Source organism: Mytilus trossulus, chromosome 2 (assembly GCF_036588685.1).
Source record: "Mytilus trossulus isolate FHL-02 chromosome 2, PNRI_Mtr1.1.1.hap1, whole genome shotgun sequence".
In the NCBI taxonomy this organism is placed as follows: Eukaryota; Metazoa; Mollusca; class Bivalvia; order Mytilida; family Mytilidae; genus Mytilus; species Mytilus trossulus.
In genome coordinates, this window is record NC_086374.1 from 51,342,393 (window position 1) to 51,363,983 (window position 21,591).

General features: G+C 31.9%; 1 protein-coding gene across 1 annotated transcript in view; it reads left to right on the forward strand.

Annotated features, from left to right (window-relative positions):
* The window catches only part of LOC134707527 (cubilin-like), a 122,341-nt gene that overhangs the window by 36,521 nt on the left and 64,229 nt on the right, over positions 1–21,591 (forward strand). Inside the window, exons 20-21 of the mRNA XM_063567369.1 lie at positions 929–1,119; positions 21,254–21,410. Of these exons, the coding sequence (XP_063423439.1) occupies positions 929–1,119; positions 21,254–21,410 (348 nt within the window). The remainder of the gene's footprint in view (positions 1–928; positions 1,120–21,253; positions 21,411–21,591) is intronic.

The window sequence follows — 21,591 nt, forward strand, 5'->3', positions numbered from 1 at the left end:
TTAGGCAGTTAGATCAAAGGAAAAATGTAAAAATTGAAAATAAAAATTAATCTTTTACTGATACAATTTCTTGCTATTCATTAGCTCACCTGGCCCAAAGGGCCAAGTGAGCTTTTCCCATCACTTGGTGTCCATTGTCCGTCGTCGTCATTGTCCTGCGTCTGTCTTCGTTAACTTTTACAAAAATCTTCTCTGAAACTACTGGGCCAAATATAACCAAACATGGCCACAATCATCATTGGGGTATCTAGTTTGAAAATGTGTGGCGTGACCCGGCCAACCAACCAAGATGACTGCCATGGCTTAAAATAGAACATAGGGGTAAAATGCATTTTTTGGCTCATTACTCAAAACCGAAGCATTTAGAGCATATCTGACATGGGGTAAAATTGTTTATCAGGTCAAGATCTATCTGCCCTGAACTTTTTAGATAAATCGGACAACCCGTTATTGGGTTGCTGCCCCTGAATTGGTAATTTTAAGGAAATTTTGCTGTTTTTGGTTATTATCTTGAATGTTATTATAGATAGCGATAAACTGTAAACAGCAATAATGTTCAGCAAAGTAAGATTTACAAAAAAAGTCAACATGACCGAAATGGTCAGTTGACCCCTTAAGGAGTTATTGCCCTTTATAGTCAATTTTTAACAATTTTCATAAAATTTGTAAACCAACATTTTCCACTAAAACTACTGGGCCAAGTTCATTATAGATAGAGATAATTGTAAGCAGCAAGAACGTTCAGTAAACCAAGATGAACAAACACATCACCATCACCAAAACACAATTTTGTCATGAATCCATCTGCTTCCTTTGTTTAATATTCACATAGACCAAGGTGAGCGACACAGGCATTTTAGAGCCTCTAGTTTTATCTTGGTGTTACATCATTTTGGAGTCATCATTATTACTTGTGTGATATTTTCAGCTGGACCACAGTGCGGAGGAACCCTAACAGATGCCAGTGGTTCAGTGATGTCCCCTAACTATCCAAGTCCATATAATCATGATGCCACCTGTGTATGGGTCATTTCAGTACACGAAGGTGACCAGATAACCTTGACCTTTGCTGCCATGGATTTGGAACAACATAATGATTGCCAGTATGACTATGTTTTGGTAAGAATTTTCAGTTGATGAATCAAGAATGATATATAATTGCTCTGACTTATAAAATATTTCCTTTATTGGTTGATAATGATTAATGTCAATGTTTGCAAAATTGATTTGCATGCTTAATTGCTTGAATCATGACTTTTAGCTATGTTTTTATCAAATTCTACCAATATTGTCACATTTAAAAGAAATAAGGATGTTTTTTATGAGGTTGAAGTATATTCAACTTGAAACTCAGTACACATGTTCCCTGTGATATGTTCTTTCTAATTTAAATGCCAAATTAGAGTTTTTACCCAATTTTTAAGGTCCAATGAACATAGAAAATGATAGTGCGGATGGGGCATCCGTGTACTAGGGATACATTCTTGTTTTTTGTCAATTTCATCAATGCAAAGAATACGACAAAATAAACATCACAGTTATTTTACTCTATTAGTTTTTTGTGCATTACATTTTATTACATTACATTTAAAAATAACTGAACTTAGTCTGTGCAGTCAAAATGTTACAATAGAACTAAATCACACAATTAATTTCCAACTTTCTTTTGAATAATACAAATGTATGTTAATATTGTTCGAGAAAAACGAAATCCTGTAATAGTTTTTTTTTTCTAAAATCCTTTGATTTTAAGTTTATACATTTTTGCACCAGTCTCCCTGGTAGTGGAGTCACGTAGACATCCTACCCATAAATATCCTGATTCATCAGTGTCCAAACAAAATGGCCTCTCAATTCCTAAATGAATTGATGATTGGTGTAAAATAAGAGTACCCTTAGTATTGAGAATGTGAAATGCTCTGTTACTACTGTCCACTACAATGATGATCTCAGTGTTTGTGATTGTCATATCTGTTGGATTGAATGGATGTGAGCATACACCAGAAGGGGGATCTTTATATATCCACATCAAGTTTCCTTCCCAACTAAGGGAAATAACTCTTCCAGTAGTTTGACTGACACGATCAATCACACATATTCTCCCATCTTTAATGCTGGTAATTCTTACTGGCAATGTGAATAGTCTTTTATTTTCTTCTGTATATTGGAACTCTTTATACAGTGTTCTTTGATTTACAGCAACAACTTTACGAACACTTCGTTTTGTGAGTTGAAAGTTTGAGTCATCACCTAATAGTCCTACCCAAGTTATGTCCCTTACTTTGTCATAATGAACACACTTTGGATTCAGTGGATAAAAATCATGTAAATCCAAAATTTTTGTTTGCCTGTGAGCTTTTTTTGTCACTGATTTCAGACAGTGATCTGATATGAAGAGAAGATCCCCTTTTAAGTTGATAGTAATATCCATTGGCTGAGATAGAAATCCTTCAATTTCACCAACTTCTATTGAATCTGATAGTTTCTGCATTTTGTTCAAAAATCCTGTGGTGTTGAGTTTAAGATGGATAATAATATTTCTATCAAGACTCCAAATATAAGCTTCATCATCTTTAACCATTGTCATGTGATTTATGGCCGGTAACTCAGTTCTTACGGTATGAACTAACTCAAATTCCGTCATTAACAAATAAAAGGAATCTCTTAAAACTGAGTGTCTTTTTTCAATATCTTTATACACCTTTGTGTAATCTGTTGAAGCGTCTACATCATCCACAAATTTTTCTTTTACAAATTGAGAAATCTCAGCAAGATTATGTTTTGAATGGACTTCAGAAAGGCAGTCGGAGCAAATTAAAAAGTTGCAAGTTTGACAAAAATAATTGTATGTTTTAATGTTATGTTTGGTGCACTGTTTTTTCCTAATTTCTGCTTCTAGCCTCTGTTCCATTCCATCATTGTTTACAGGCCTAGGAGTTACAGGATGGTCTGTAAAATTCACTATTGTATGTCCCGAGATTGATGGAATATTTGAATGAATATCTTTGCAATTTTCACAAATTGTTAAATCACAGTCCATGCAGCGCCATTTTACATTTCGTGATTCTTTACACACTTGACATGTTACAGCTACTTGAGAGTTACATCTCTTCAGCATCAAGGAGAATTGCGTACATTTTCCATCTATAGTTGGACAAGAAATCAACATATTTGGTTTAGAGTCTGACATCATAAAACTATAAGCGTCTTTTAAAACTAATAATTTCTTATGGCTGAAAATTTTCCTTGCTGTTTATATTTATACTAGTATGCTTTTCTCATGCAGACTCCAAACTTAAATATGATACATTTGAAGAATTACAGTAGTGCATTCTAACAATAGACATATTCATGTGTGAAGATCAATGAGGAACATTTACATTAGTTAAACAATAAGATGTGATCCAAAGGATCTTCAAATACTATTTACAAATTTATCAGTTTCAATAATTACTTCCAGTCAATTTTTCCTTGATGCTATCATTGATGGTTTAAATAATGCTTTCTTATGGTTGATTTTGAGCATGTGTTGAGCATGCATAGTTGAGAAAACTTATTCTGTACAAAGGTGAACAAGTCACTAAAACTGGTAGTTCAAGCTGACATTATTTCTTTATTACCATTGTTTTGCACAGCAAGTTGTTGGATATGTTTCTGACTCAAATAAAATTCCATATTCTTTGTTTTCCGTTAATTTTAAAAATTGTAAATACTTAAAAACGAGGATTTCGGATTAAAAAAAAAATTCCATTGGTGCCATGGGTAAAATGATGCAATGAAGTCTGGCTGTTCTAGAGTTATACCCCTCTATGTATGGGAATATTGCTGAATTTTTGGTGTCTCTTCTTTCTCTTTAGTTTGCCTCAACCAAATGTTATAAAACTTATTCACAAAGCTTATTACCACAAAACACAGATCAAGTATGAATTTTGGTGGCCTCATTCTTTACCATTCTAGTGTTACTTCCCTTTACAAATGGAAAATTGCTTAATTTATTGTTTGTATTCTGTAACTTTAGGTTGCCTCAACCAAATGATATGGGACTTATACACAATGTCTATTACTTGGTTCTTGAGTTATGTCCCTTTATAACATTATATGCAAGCAGGGGCATCATATGTGTCTCATAAACACATTCCCAATTTATTTTAGTCACTTAAAATGGATAATTATATTTGGAATACATGTTCCTTAAGCTTGCAATGCCTATATCAGTATATCGTCAATAATTCCAATGGGGACTTAGTGTGCACCACTTATTGCGGACCTGTTTTTGTATTGCTATGAGTTACAATTTATGACAAAAATCTGCAAAGACCCATTGAAACAACCTCTTATAAACAAATTTAATAATACTTTTTGATATTTGGATGATATTTTGGCTCTCAATAATGATGACTTCAGTATATATACTAAAGAAATTTATCCTGTTGAACTTACTTTAAATAAAGCTAATACTAACAATGACCACTGCCCTTTCCTCAATCTTGATATCTATATCACTAACGGAAAGCTTAATATTAAAATTTATGATAAAAGAGATGATTTTTCATTTCCTATTGTTAATTATCCATTTTTGGATGGTGAAGTTCCCTTGTCGCCATCTTACGGTGTTTATATATCTCAACTTGTACGATTCGGTCGTGTATGTAACAATGTTTTCGATTTTAACGAGAGAAATTTATGTATTACTGAAAAATTATTACACCAGGGTTTTCGATATCACAAACGAGTCAAAACATTTACTAAATTTTATCATCGGTATAAGGACATCATTCGTAAATTAGCTCAACATGCAGACTTCTTATACATTCAGGTATTTCACATCCAATTTTTTATGGAAATATTCTTTATAAAGCACAAAAATGTCAGTATTCACCTCAGAAACTAACAAAACCTTTAAATAGACTTATCAAGAAGGGATATAGTTACGATACTGTTGTCAGGTCATTAAAGATTGCTTATTTTGGTGTTAATATTGATTCACTTATAAGGTCTTTGCATAGGAACTAAACACATTTATTCGAAAACCATTTGTTGGCATGAGACAGGTTATGTTCTTCCCATATATGTTAATATGATGGTATTAAACTAAACCCCTAACAGGAAGGATTGTGCCTGATATTCATATGATGATATCATAATCTTTCAAACAGTTTAACTGAAGTCTGGAGCTGGCATGTCAGTTAACTTCTAGTAGTCTGTTGTTATTTATGTGTTATTGTCATTTTGTTTATTTTCTTTGGTTACATCTTCTGACATCAGACTCGGACTTCTCTTGAATTGAATTTTAAATGTGCGTATTGTTATACATTTACTTTTCTACATTGGCTAGAGGTAAAGGGGGAGGGTTGAGATCTCATAAACATGTTTAACCCCGCAGCATTTTAGCGCCTGTCCCAAGTCAGAAGCCTCTGGCCTTTGTTAGTCTTGTTTTTTTTTAATTTTAGTTTCTTGTGTACAATTTGGAAATTAGTATGGCATCCATTATCACTGAACTATTATATATTTGTTTAGGGGCCAGCTGAAGGTCGCCTCTGGGTGCGGGAATTGAAGACCTGTTGGTGACCTTCTGCTGTTGTGTTTTATATGGTCGGGTTGTTGTCTCTTTGACACATTTCCCATTTCCATTCTCAATTTTATGTCTGTCTGACCTTTACCTCATTTCTTGGATCAGAGGTCAATGGTTAAAGTTACATGATTAGGTCTGTTTCTCAGATACTATTAACTGTAGGTCAACTATATGTGGTGTATGGAATGATTGTAAAGGGTACTATGACAGTCATGCAGGTTTCATTTGACCATGACCTTATTTTCATGGTTCATTGGTCAATGTTAAATTTTTGTGTTTTGGTCGGTTTTTCAAAAACTATAACCAATAGGTCAACTTTATTTGGTGTATGGAATGAATATGAGGCGTATATATTAGTCTAGTGGGGGGGGGGGGGGGGGGGGTCAATTGACCGTAACCTCTATTCATAGGTCATGAATGTTAGGTTTTGGTTAGTTTTCCAAATACTAATAGCAATAGGTTGGCTATGTTTAGTGTATGGGACAATTGTAAGGTATACATGTCTGTCTGACAGGTAATATCTGACCTTGACCTCCTTTTCATGGTTCATTTACTTATGATAAGTTATTTGTAATTTTGTCAGTTTATCAGATACTACAAGCAACAGGTCAAATGTGTATAGAATAATTGTAAGGTGTACATGTCTGTCTGACCTGCTTCATCTGACCTTGATGTCATTCTCATAGAACATTGATAATGCTAAGTTTATTTCATACTTGTAGTAAAGCCTTAATGGTACAGACTTTCAACATAAATTCAATGATAAGTAAGATAGGCTAGCATTTCAGAGTGTGCACTCTTGTTGAGGTAGGTGTTGTTTAATTATTGGTTCTATTGCATTAATTGTATATTTATCATGTTTATGAGTTTTAGCAAGTCAATATGACTGCTCATTCATTCTATTGACAACGATTGACATGTCATCTATGTTATTTTTCACTTGTTTTGTTGGTTGAATACGTTTTTATTTGTCAGGTATTTTTTAACCTCCTTCTTCAAGACTTTTTTTGTAATTTTTTTATGTTAAACACAAACCAAAATAAAAAAAAAACCCAAAAAATCAGTTTGTTAAATATAAAATTGCAACTGAATGACAGAGCTCCAGGGAAGCTGGGTAGTTGCGTGATTACATGATGAAAACAATAAAAAAAACCAATTCAATTGACAATTTTGTGGTTCAAAAATCCAATTCATTCAAAAAGAAAAATCCAATTAATATGTGTCAAAACTAAACATTCTCAACCCTACTTGTCCCTAATGTGTGTTTTATTTACCATTTCTATAAATTGATGTCACGTAAATCCATTTTTGTAATATTTGTTCATTCTAGAAATAGAGCGTTAAGTTGTACATATATACAGCAAATATGTAATCTAAGTCCCTGTTGGAAGGAATTATCTGTTACTCAAAGCTGTATCTACAATAAACATAAGGAGTTTTCTTTGGCAGACATTGGGAGTCAGAGAGACAGGGAAAAATCATAGCCAAGTAACAAAGGTGTATATTCTGCTAAACTATTTGATAACTGACCGCTGTGCAGAACACAAAATACAAGCATCATAATAAATAAACTAGGCTTTCCATTCTTGTGCAAATACATTTAATTATATTAGGTACAGAAATTACAATACTTAATCTCCCAGTCAAACTTTGGAGTAAACTAATGCACACAATGAATTGTTTATTTCCATTTTCACTACGTATTATCCTTTTTCTACATGTGTAATGTTTCAGAACCAGAGGAAAACGAATTCCAACATTTTAATTTTCATAAGCCTTTGATTTTAATTTTATACAAATTTGCACCATCTCTTGAAAGAGTATCACCACGTGAACATCCTACCCATAGATACCCTGATTTGTCAGTGTCTAAACATAAAGGCCTCTCAATTCCCAAATTAATTGATGACTGATGTAAAATTAAAGCTCCGTTCATATTTAGAATGTGAAATGCTCTGTTATTACTGTCTACAACAATAATTTTCTCAGTGCTTGTCATTGTCAAATCTGTGGGATAGAATCGATTAGGGCATAAACTTTGAGGTGGATTGTGGTATGTCCACAGCAAGTTTCCTTCCCAATTAAGGGAGATAACTCTTCCAGTTGTTTGACTAACGCGATTGATCACACATATTCCCCCATCAGCTATGCTGTAAATTCGCACTGGCAAGGTAAATAGCCTTTTATTTTCTGTTGTAAATTCAAATCTTTTACGCAGTTGACCACTCTGATTAACGGCAACAACTTGGCGAAGGCTACTTTTTGAAAGTTCAAAGTCAGAATCACCTTCAGTAAGACCTACCAAGAAAATGTTCCTTTCTTTGTCATAATGAACACACTTTGGCTTCAGTGGATTAAAATCCTTAATATCAGTAATTTCTTTTTGATCTTGAGCATGTTTTGTAACTAATTTTAGACAGTGATTTGATATAAAGAGAAGATCTCCTTTTAAATTGATAGTAATATCACTGGGCTGAATTTGAGATTCTACAATTTCATCAACTTCTTTTGAATCTGATAGTTTTCTCACTCTGGTAAAAAATCCTGTGGTGTTTAGTTTAAGATTGACAATTGTTTTTCTGTCAATGCTGCAAATGTAAGCTTCGTCATCATTTGACAATGTCATGTAATTAATGGAGGGTAAATTAGTCCTTACAGTATGAACAAGCTCAAACTCCGTCATTAACAAACAATATGAGTCTGCTGGAGCTAAGTCTTGTCTCTCAATGTCTTTAGATTCTATTGAATAACTGTCTAAAGTTTCAGATTCCTTCAAAATTTGTTCATAGATTAATTGTGAAATGTAAGCGTGATTATGAGTTGAATGGTCTTCTGTTATGCAGTCGGAGCATATTAAAAGGTTGCAATTTCGACAGAAAAATCGGTAAGTTTTCCGGTTATGTTTGGTGCACTGATTTTTCATAATTTCTTCTTCTACTCTGCGTTCCATTCTACATACAGGAATGTCTGTAAAACTCACTACTTCATGTCCAGAGATTGATGGAATTTTTGAATTAATATCTTTGCATTTTGCACAAATTGTTCTTTCACAATCCAAACAACGCCATTTTAGTTTTTGTGATTTTTGACACATTTGACAAGTTACAGCTACTTGGGAGTTACACCTCTTCAGCATTAATGAGAATTGCGTACATTTTCCATTTACAGTTGGACAAGAAATCAACATATTTGGTTTAGAGTCTAACATCATGAAACTATAAGCATCATTTACAATTAATAATTTTTTATGGTTGTAAATTTTCCATACTGTTTATATTTATATAACCAGAAGCAAACATTTTTCATGTAAATTCCAAAGTTAAATATAAAACATGTTCATGATGTTTGAAGAACAATAGGTGTGCCTTCTAAAAATAGACGATAAATGTATTAATATTTGAAACCACTTTATATATCTATAATTTTATATAGATTTTTATAGTGGCTCCACTTATCTACTTATGTATCTATATATATTACTAACGACAATTTTGTAAATTTTATGAATTTTAATAATAACTTCCAGCACAGTTAATGTAATTACTATACAGTAAATTTTTCCTTGATAATTTCCTTGATGAACTTTGTCAAATAAATATAGACCTCACAAACCATACCAGCTGCTAACCTCTAATACCTTCAAAGAGGGAGAAATATATGACCTGTTTATTTGTTCATCAAATAACACCAATAAAAGTTACAACCAAACTTTTTCTCCAATTCATGGTTATAATTGGTTCAAGGTATTTTTTGTTTCCCTTCATCAATGCCTCTAGCTCCATGTCTTTTAATTCATTACATTTTATATTTTGATTTGTTGCGAGTCTCACACTAAGCATGTTTTTAATAAAATTTAGAATGGAAATGGGGAATGTGTAATAGAGACAACAACCCAACCATAGAAAAACAATAGCAGAAGGTCACCAACAGGTCTTCAATAAAATGAATGTTGCTCTCTCAAATTAGAGATTTGTAATTCAATGGTTTTCATTTATTATGTCTACCATATCTTTTTTTGCTTTGTTTCTAGCATGAAGTAAGCCGTTGTTTTATTTTTATTCAATTGTTTGACATTTTGTTATACTGTGGGCTGTTATGAGTGACTTAATGGTATGGGATTTGCTCATGACTGAAGTCTATGCAATGTCCTATATATAGTTGTGTACATCCTTCAGTGTCTGGTAGAATGTTGTCACATTTGCCACAGTACCACATCTCTTTGTTTTTATATTAAATAGAGGAATAAAAATTTAAGTGAAAAGCAGAAATAAAGCATATTAACTAATTAAACACAATTGTCAAATCAGCTAGCAAAAAACTGTGTATCAACTGTCCTTTATCTCAAAGTCATACATGTATATGATAAACCTTCAACACAGAGCAAAAGCTCAACATCAGTGATCCTCAATAAAACCAATTATGTGCATATTTAGATTGTATTTATTTTAAGTTATAAAAGGTTTAACTTTCTTACAATAGAGCTGTAAATATTTTTAATGTTTCATATTTCTTTGTATGTCAAAATATTGTGTAAAGTTGATTGTGATATTCCTCTATAGATCAAACCCTTTGCCACCAATGATGTGCAATAATTGAATATAATTCCAACAAACATTTTGGTTTCATTGACACCCCTTGTAAAATGGGTTTATACCTTTTATAATTATTGACTTTGGATTAGATTGATACAATCGCCTGAAATCAAAAGTCAACAATTGTTTTATTACATAACTTTTTATCCTTCTAGTATTTGCTAAAAAAAAAACCTGTTTAATCTGCTCCTTGTGTTTATACTAAATATATCCTGGGCTTTTGTAGTTGGTAATTTTCATAAGTGGAAATTTTCATTAAAGTTTACTAAAAACATATTTGCAAAGACAAGAAGAAAAAGAAAGAACAAAAATTGGGAATTACTTAACGCAATAAATATACATCATTGACGTTGCCTTGGAAACTATATTTAGGTACAGGGACACTGTTCCAAGTCTGATATTAACCTCTTATGATCTTTGACGCATTAAATATAAATTTTATCAAAAAGTATAACCAATGCTTTTATTTATTTTTATGCATAGACTTTTGATAGAAAGAGCAGGCATTTTAATTCCAGGCTGCTCCTCCATCTGTTTGTCTGTTCTTTATTGAGGGTGGTAAAGGGGGTGCTTGCACGATAAAAAAGGGAAATAAGACATAATTTCACGTTGAACGAGAAATAATTTCTGTAATGAACATTGCACGAAAAATTTAAAAAAATTGTGACTGAGTCACTGTCTTCTTTTATACTAACTCTTTGTTTTACTTGATATTCCCGATTTAGTATACACATTTATGATATAATTGGTTTACAGCTTTTAAAAAAGAATTTCTTGTTGATCCCTGGCAAGTGGTTGAATTTTATTTGAAAAAAAACCCGAGCACGCAAAATAAGATTTTGAAAATCACAATGCACGTAAAATTAAATAAGCAGAACACGTTGAACAAGGCATCTGTCTTGCACAACTGAACGTCAAATAAAAAAGTAAACACATGTTGAACGTGAAATATAAAACGGCAATCACGTTGCACGAAAATAATCTTTTATCACCCTCTTTATTGAACATGTATTAATTTGTTAAAGTCTTGGTTACAAAAGTTTATCATGAATGTATCATCACATCTACTTGAAACTTAATTCTCAAGGGAAATATACATTGAACTTTCAAAACAAGCCAAATAAAAGTTATGACTCATATTTTCCTGTTCATTGAACATGACAATGTAAATGAGTGATATCAAAATACAATCTCAGATAAGTAGAAGATTATCAATGAGGTCATCAGGTCACATCAACTCAAAGTGTAAGTGTCATTATGATGTTAAGTATCTATTTACAACTAGAGTAAAAAAGTTGATTTCAGTAAAAAAATTACCATATTCCTGAAATAGACAATGCATACAACGTAGATGGTAGATGCAGGGAGGGGTCAATTATAATTAGCCACTGAGTCCCTCCTTATGGAGGTTGATATATGATAAATGCATAGACATTTTACAAGTATTTCTCCTACTTGTTGGCTCGCCAGGATCAGGTCATCCCTTTTTAAAACCATAGATCCTCGACTGACTTCCAGTAGCCATTACTTCACATTAGGTACATATTAAACAGATATTGCTGTACTAAGATAGCTCCAGTTTATTATATAAAAACAAATAATTTTAACTTTTTAATATTTTTTACTACAGATTTTGTTTAACAATCAGACCTGATTGAAATGCCCAGTCTACAAAGTCCAACAAATCATTTGTCAAATAATGCTATTATGAATACATCCCACTTCATTTACAAGTCCAAACACTCTTTAATACCAAACACTCTTTAATATTTACTGAACAATTTATCTTATAGTCATCTTGATAACAAATATTTTTGCTCGCTCCATGTCAGAATCTTTGTCACAAGCACTTCCTACCCATAATTGTCCGTTCTCGTCTATGTCCAAACTGTAGGGATGTTCAATGCCAAGGTCAATCGTAGATTTATATGCGATCACGTTTCCTGCCGTGTTCAATATATGTATAGCACTATTTGCTGTGTCTGCTACCACAATTTTACTGGATTCAGTGGTTGCTATGGCAGTAGGGAAAAACGGTTTCACATGTGTACTGGTTTCCTGAGGATCATTATATTCCCACATTCGATGTCCAAGAGAATTGACAGCCAGAACTCTACCGGCATGTTTACTGGTGTGGTCTAAAACACATATTTGTCCAGCAATAGTTTTAATACGATATGGAACAGTGAACAGTCTTTTCCCGGACATTGCAAATTCAAATGATTTCACAAGTTGCCATGTTTCTGAATAGGCTATGAGCTTTCTTGTGCTTTCTGGTCGAATTTCATAATTTCCAGGTTCTTTCAGTCCAAACCAGTATAAAACACCGGAATTAGTATGTTCAATAGTATGTGCTAACTGTGGTGAACTTAACCATAAAACATCTTCATGTAGATTTGAAATGAAAATCAAATGTCATAAATGTAATATGTATGGCCACAAACAGAAATTTTGTTTAGCATGAAAAAATGGCAAAGAAGAGAATGCCAATTTAACCACTGTCTCAAATAGATTTAATACACTTTTAACATTATGCTCTGAATGCAATTTATTATCTTGTATATGTTTGTCCACATTTTCTATTTCAAAAGAGTATGAAACTTCTAAAAGAAACAAAAAGAGGAGTGTTAATTATGTTATCATTAAAGAGAATGTGAATGGTATTTATTCTTCTGACACAACCAAGAAAGTGTCTATTGCAAAACTTAATAGTATTAATGATGCATTAATTACTTCAGATAATGCTGACACTTTATCCCAGACATGTGGACAGGATACATTTCTTAATGATAAGCAGCTTGATACAAACTGTGTAATGTCAAATAATGATTCTAATGTTATCATAGCATGTGATTTATTGTATCCATTTCCCCAGGCTAATTTTTTAATTGATGTGAAAATATCTTATATCTATGTATTTACTTTAGCAATAGCTATTTGTATGTATTATCTAATCATTTTGGAAAACCATGCATTGACAAGGAAGCAAATAGATCCTGGTGATAATATTTTTGGTACATATGGTTTTAGTAAATCTAAAGGTATCAGGATTTGTTCTCATAATGTTAATAGGATTGAAAGTAAATATGATGAAATCAAACACACACTTATGTTTTCAAAAAACCCACCTGATGTAGTTGGCATGTGTGAAACATTTTTAACTAAAAACACCAAAGATAATGAATTACAAATACCTGGTTACTTATCTGAAAGAAAAGACAGAACTTCCCAGGGTGGGGGTGGTTTAATTGTTTATTTTTCTGAAAAAATAAAATTTTCAAGACAAAACAACATTGAAATAGGAGGTATTGAAACAATGTGGTTTGAGGTAAAACCAGATTATAAAAAATCATTTTTACTATGTTTTGTGTACAGACCTCCAAAGTCAACAATAGATTGGATTGATGATTTTGAAAAAGAACTAGGAATGGCAGTGACCATTAATTCAGATATTATATTATTGGGGGATTTTAATATGAATTTTAAAGCACCAAGCAAACCTCCTCAAAAATGGTTGAATGTTTTAGAAACATTCAATCTTCAACAATTGATTGTAGATGCTACAAGGGTCACAAAGGATACCAGTACATTGATTGATCATATCTATGTCAGTAATCTAGATAAGGTACAGGAATCACATGTCTGTAAATTTGCAATTAGTGACCATTATCCTATTTGTTTAACAAGGAAAGAAGTTAATAAAGACAAAAAGAATTCACACAGTACAATCACATACAGGAATTTCAAAAATTTTGATCAAAATGAATTTCTTTTAGACCTACAAAGTACACCTTTTTATAAAATTGAATTTGAAGACAACCCTTCTGTTTGTCTCCAATTATTTTATGATATGTTGAACACGGTTTTAGATAAACATGCTCCTGTTGTTGAAAAGAGAGTTAAAAAGGATAGGCAACCTGATTGGTATAATAGTGAAATTATATATGCTAGGAACATGAGGGATAAATATAATGCACTTGGATTGTGGAGTGAATATAGATTTTGGAGAAATAAAACTAAACAAATAATAGAGAATTCAAAAAAGAACTATTATAAAAACATGGTAAAAGGCTCTAAGGACTCAAAATCTTTATGGAAATGCCTTCATAGCTTGAATCCCAAGTTTAAAAAATCCCCACATGAGTTAGCTACAGATGAGAACAATACAACAACAAATGATAAAAAATCTATAGCAGATACTTTTAATAACTTTTTTACTTCCTGTGCTGAAGAACTAAGAGAGCAAAGGGACATTACATCTATTGACAAGGCAGATTTCAATAATCTAAGCAAATTTATTAAAAATCAATTAAAACATCAAAAACATGATAAATTTACCATACCACCAATAAAGATAAATGAGCTATTTGATGAGTTAATTAAACTCGATGTAAATAAATCATCAGGAACTGATAATATTGGACCGCAAATCCTTAAAATAAGTGCCCCATGTATTGCCTCTCCTCTCACATATATATTCAACAGAATGATAGATACTGGTATCTACCCCTCATTACTGAAAAATGCTAAGGTAACACCAGTTTACAAAGATGGTGATAAGGTTTTAGCAACAAATTACAGGCCAATTTCTGTACTTCCATCTTTATCAAAAGTATTAGAAAGGCATGTCTCAAATAACATGTATAAGTACTTGTCTAAATTTAAACTTTTACATCCTACACAATCAGGTTTTAGGCCACATCATTCTTGTCAAACTGCACTTATTGATATCATTGACAAATGGCTGAAAGAAATGAATGATGGTAATCTTAACTTAGCAATACTGTTAGACTTTAAAAAGGCATTTGATCTTGTAGATCATGACATTCTTTGCTTAAAGCTTGCTATTTATGGATTCAGTGAGTCTGCAGTAGGTTTTTTCAGGTCATACCTAAGTAATAGAACACAGCAAGTAAACATTTGCAATGTTAATTCTGATAAAAAAGATGTGAAATTTGGTGTCCCCCAAGGATCTATACTAGGTCCTCTATTATTTGTCTTATTTATAAATGACCTACCCCTGTGCATTAAAAATTGTAAAACAGACTTGTATGCTGATGATACTACTCTTCATAAATCCGGGAAAAGTATAGAAAATTTACATGATGATGTTCAAGAAGATTTATGCAAAGTTGAAGAATGGTGCAAAATGAATAATATGTTCATCAATACCAAAAAAACTAAATGTTTGGTTACTGGAACAAGTCAGAAGTTATCAACCCAATCTTTTCAACCAAATTTAGTAATAAATTCAGAAATACTACAAAATTCATCATGTGAGAAATTATTAGGTGTTAAAATTGACAGCACGCTTAGCTGGAAAAACCAAATTGATCAAATTTGTGCTAGCATTTCATCAAGAATATACCTTCTTTCTAAATTAAAGAAATTTTTAGATATAAATGCCAGGAAAGCATATTATAACGGGTATATTCTGCCTCTCATCGATTACTGCTGTATTATTTGGGGAGAATGTAAAAATGAAGGGATAGTAAGAATATTAAAACTTCAAAAAAGAGCAGCAAGATTAATTCTTGATGCAGACCCATTATCCCCTTCAGCCCCCTTATTTAAAAAACTTGGTTGGATGACAGTAGAAAACAGAATCAAATACCACAAATATTTATTGCTCTTTAAATGTATGCGGAAAGAAGCACCACAGTACCTAATTCAAAAGTTTCAACTTATATCTGTAAATAATCCTTATGCTTTAAGGGGTGTTACTCAAGGTAATTTGATAGTTCCAAAGCCAAAAACTGAACTGTTTAAAAAATCTTTTGCTTATTCTGGATCAGTTTTATGGAACGGACTACCTTATGAAATGCGTAAAGTGCAAAACACTTATTCTTTTAAACAAATTATAAAACAATACTTGAGACAGTCCCAATATTCAGTCTGAAATGATTGCAACTATTACTCTTAGAATGTATGATTTTAATGATTTGTATATATATACTAGGTCTATTTACCACATGCGATATGTAACTGTTTCATATCTTTTAATCATGGTACATGTACATTGAACTATTATGTCTTTATATGTTGTATGTTTGCTTTTTTCTCTTATTATTATCATTTTGTTTTTACTTGTATTACATACATGTATATGAGGGCCTCAGGGAAGATTAGTGATTGTAACTAACTGTGTTTACCCTCTTTAAATAAAGAATTTATTATTATTATTATTATAATATGTAGGCAAATAGGCTCCAAAGGATCAAAATCAAAGATATTAAGTATTTGCCTCTGACCAAATGCATCTGTGAATGCTCTTTTGAGATTTTGATCATTTATAGAAACGAACAAAATGTCTTCATTTATAAGTTCAATACTATTAGCTTGGAAACTCTGAATTTGATCTATCTGGTTGCATTCTATATCTTTGTTCATCTTATTATAAATGTACCTTATGCAAAACTTCCTGCTTTTAATTGGCATTTTAATCTGCTGAATTTCACTAATGCTGTCACAACCTATCCAGGCAGATAAATATGACACAGTTTTAAGACAATGAATGACCGGCATTGGTGTGACCACTGTATGGATCACATGGAAATCTACACTGGTCAGACAATAGCCTTCTTCCCTGCTTTGAGAGCGAGCTAGAAATCTTGGCGGCAAATGGTCGGACACCTCTTTTCCATCTTCTTGTAATTTTTCAGTAATAAATTGGTCTATACCAAAAATGTCATGAAGTAAATGTTTCTGAGGAATACAAGAATCGCAGACTAAAAGTTCACAACTTTTGCAATATAATGAGTAATTTTGATACGGATGGTGCTGACAGGGTAGTGCCTTAATTCTATTTTTTATCGTTCTGTCCAGTACGCAGCAGTCTACATCATTAAATGAAATGATAGTATGTTCCTTGGTGGACTTGGCACTTGTATGTATAATTCTACAATTATCACAAATCTTCATGTTGCATTCAAGACAGCGCCATTTAATATTGACTGTCTTTGTGCAAAGTCCACAGTAAATTGTCAAGTCAAATTCCTCATCACTATTAATGGTAGAAAAACTTTCCAGTTCCATGTATATTTTCTAAATAACTGTTTTGAAGATAATTCCTGGAAGTCACATAAAAGTTGTAACAATAGATACCTTGACACAGAATCTGTAATTCAATGCTTAAGAATTTTATAACAGCCTTCTTAATGTCTGTAATTTGCATTCAAGAATGTAATTTTATTTTGTCCTATATCGTTTTTAAAGATATCATTGTAAGGAAAATATTTAAGGTAAAAATTTATTTCCTTATATGTCTTTGATAACATTTATATGATATTATTCATATATTGCATAACTACTTTAGAAAGTAAAAAAATGGGGAAATCTTTAATATTTCTTCCCTGGTTGAATGAAGTATGATTCAGTCTTTATTTTAATTAAAAGTTCAGTAAATCTATGAATGATAATTTAGAAGGAAATAATATAATTTCACTTTAAGTGTAGCCTTCCTCACACAATTGTATTTATGATTTATGATTTATTGAAGAAAGCACTATTTTTATTTTTCATTCATTATCCTGAAATGACCATTTTGATATTCCCCTTTTTACAACTTTATATGACCATGCTAAACATTGTATATTTAAAACAGCAGGGACTATTAAATGTTTTGCAAAAATGTATAAAGAAATGATGACAAAAAGGCAACACCAATATTGAAATCATGCTGAAGTACCTTGCAATTCTCTACATACTTTAGAAATGTCTTTAAATAAAAAACTGCTGACTCAATGCCTCTTATGTTTTGTGCTAGTAGAGTTTCCGTAAGTTGATAAAGGGTTGACGAAAAAAATCATTAAATACTGCTAAACTGACAATAACAGTTATGGTAACTGCATATTTTATGGTAAACGTGTTTCGTCGATTAGAACAGCATCTTCAGAACAAAGTCTACAAAATTAGAACTGTGAAGAACATAAAAAGTAAAAAAAAAAGTATTGAGTATGTGACATGTAAAAATATTTTTATGCCCCACCTACGATAGTAGAGGGCATTATGTTTTCTGGTCTGTGCGTCCGTTCGTCTGTCCGTCCGTCCGTCCCGCTTCAGGTTAAAGTTGTTGGTCAAGGTAGTTTTTGATGAAGTTGAAGTCCAATCGACTTCATACTTGGTACACATGTTCCGTATGATATGATCTTTCTAATTTTAATGCCAAATTAGAGATTTTACCCTAATTTCACGGTCCACTGAACGCACAAATGATAGTGCAAGTGGGGCATTAGTGTACTGAGGACACATTCTTGTTTAAAAGTTTTTTTGACTGACCAACCTGGATTTAAAATAAAAATGAAGAAAAAAACATGGCCTGAGCCTACTTAATGGTAGATCTCTGGAAGTCTAAATGTGACACCATTGATTTTATTGTCAATTCTCAATTAAGTACTTGTGTGGTATTGTTGTATTGTATGACTGTTATTCATTTGTTGAAATTAAGTCAGGCAGTGTGAAATTAATTTAAAAAAAAATATAAGCATCTCATTGTTACTCAGCCTTCTATTGGTAAATTATGTTTACTAAATACTAAATTATATTTTAACCATAAAAAGACATGGAGAAAACTGTGATTTCCACTGGAAAATGTTAACCAAAGTGCTCATATAAAACCCTTATTGCACAATGTTTACATTTAGGCATCTGCATGCCTACATAAAAATCCACTTAAAAAAATATTGTTAAGTTTCAATTGTTGCCAACTTCTGTCTGATAAACAGAAACTATTTATAGCCAGATAATGGGTTTACTGTTTATGTGTTTCCTAATGAAATATGAAACTAAATACACTCCTACAGGAATAAGCAATCTGAATCACCAGGAAAATGAATCTTAAAACAAACAGATAATCTTTTAAACTATCTGTCAAAACTTTATTTGGATTTCCTTTGTTAAATATTTGTGTCAACAGATATATTTCTTTTATCTGACATTGATACTTTAAAATGATGTACTACGGAAGAAATGTCTGGTAAGATAATACATTTGGAAACCCAAAGACGTGAGAACAATAGAAAAGTTATCTTATGAAAAGGTGTTTGAAATATGATACAATAATGTAGTTTTTACACTAATTAAAAGTTATTTATAAACAAAAATAGGACATTTAATATTATTAGTTGAATGGTTTTATTTAAAATATAGAAGCAAGTACAATGTACATAATGACTTATTTGATAAAATTGTACTTATTTTAGAACCTTGAAAAGCCTGCATCTATGATTGATTACTACAAAAAGAGCCATATAATAACACTATATTGTATTTTTGTTTATTTTACAATTAATTTTGTTTTTTGCTATTTATCAGATTTATAATCAACTACAGTACCTGGCCAAAAGTATTCGTCACCTGCATTTTTTTTGCTATTATTTCATACAAAAACACATTTTTTTTAAAAATATTTTGATGGCATTTAGGGTTGGACTTTTATTGACAATGCCTTAAAAGATGAAGAATTGTCTAAAAATTGTTTGTTTATTTGGTTACAGTTTTGTCTTCAGGTGTTTTTGTTTTCTCTTGATGTGAACACATACAATACATTTAAATAATACATATAATTTGGTTGAATACATAGAGAATTTCGGAACAGAAAATAATATTTGAGTTTATCTTGTGAAAAAATGAAAATGATCCACAAAAAAATTTAACCAAATAAACAAATAAACCTGTGACAATTCTGCTTCTATTGGTACCAAGTTGCTTAAAATCAAACCAAAAATGACTCGGAAATATATTTTTGAAAAAATGTGTTTTTTATGAAATAATAACAAAACAATGCAGGTGAAGATACTTTTCACCAGGTACTGTATGTCCTTGCTGAAAAAGGGCAAAATAATTAACATGATTAAGGGTCAAGTTTTCAGTGTCCGAAAGTAAGGTAATTTTTTGTAACTAGATTCCCTATTTAAATAGATACCCTATAATAGTAACAGAAAAGCAAATAATTCCTCTAACTTCTTTGAGGATTCTATGTGCAGAGATATGAACAAAGAAAATAATTATTTGCCCTACATGTATCCAGCATTTTTTTACATCCAAATAATTATAATGTGTTGATCAACTACAAGGTAGTAATATATTTTCAAAGAAAGGTACTTCAAAATTGTTAAGGGTTAGACAACAGGTTACATAAAAACATAAAACTACTGATACGCATGGGCTAGATTTTTATGCCCCACCTATGATAGTAGAGGAGCATTATGTTTTCTGGTCTGTGCCTCTGTTTGTCCATTCGTTCATCCGTCTGTCCCTCTTCAGGTTAAAGTTTTTGGTCAAGGTAGTTTTTGATGACGCTGATGTCCAATGAACTTGAAACTTTAAGTACACATGTTCCTTATGATATCATCTTTCTAATTTTAAAGCCAAATTAGACTATTGACCCCAATGTTACAGTCCACTGAACAAATGAAAGTGCGAGTTTCAGGTTAAAGTTTTTGGTCAAGGTAGTTTTTTATGAAGTTGAAAGTCCAATCAACTTGAAACTTAGTACACATGCTCCCTATGGTATGATATTTCTAATTTTAAGGCCAAATTAGAGTTTTTACCCAATTTCACAGTCCATTGAACATGGAAAATGATAGTGCAAGTATTGGCATCTGTGTACTTTGTACACATTCTTGTTTGTAATGTAACATTTTAACAATACTCCTTATGGCTATCACCAGCTGACCCTAGAATCTGTCATGCTTTAACTATTGACCTCATACAACAATCACTTTTCCATTGTGGTGTCAGGTATTTTATATTCTGACTTCAACATTTTACAGGAACCTGTGTGATGTCCAGTAATGGCGGACAAATAGAGATGAGGTGTATTTATGTATAAACGTTCAAATAGATTTCATTTTACTATAGATAAAGGTATATAAGATAAAAAGACCTTTTACACAAATCTAAAGGAGTAGTTTTCACCTGAAAATAAGAACAGTCCTGGGTTTGTGCTTTATTTTTGTTCTGACTGTATGAATCATAGTGAATTTGTCAAGATGAGCAATTCAGGTTCTTTTGATCCACTCATTAGAAACATAATGGGCATGTATCAAGAATCTGGAATCAAAGTTAAAAACTTTTCTTTTCATTCCAGGTAAGAGATGGATCTGATGAGAATGCAGATCTTTTAGGTCGTTGGTGTGGTAATGAAGTCCCTGCAGTTTTGACCTCAACGGGAAATAATCTATATATAGAATTCAGATCAGATGTCTCAACAGCAGGAAGTGGATTCAAAGCTGACTACACTACAGGTATTCATTGGTTTAACAACTTGATTAGTAAGCCCAATTGCATTTTACATGTTTGAGATCACATTTAACTACACTAGAAGATGCCTGCGAAATTGCTATACAATTGAGAAAGTGTTGAAACAAAGAGTTAATAAATTTCACAGGCATTACGTCCACTGAGCATGCAAGAAAGAGTATAAAT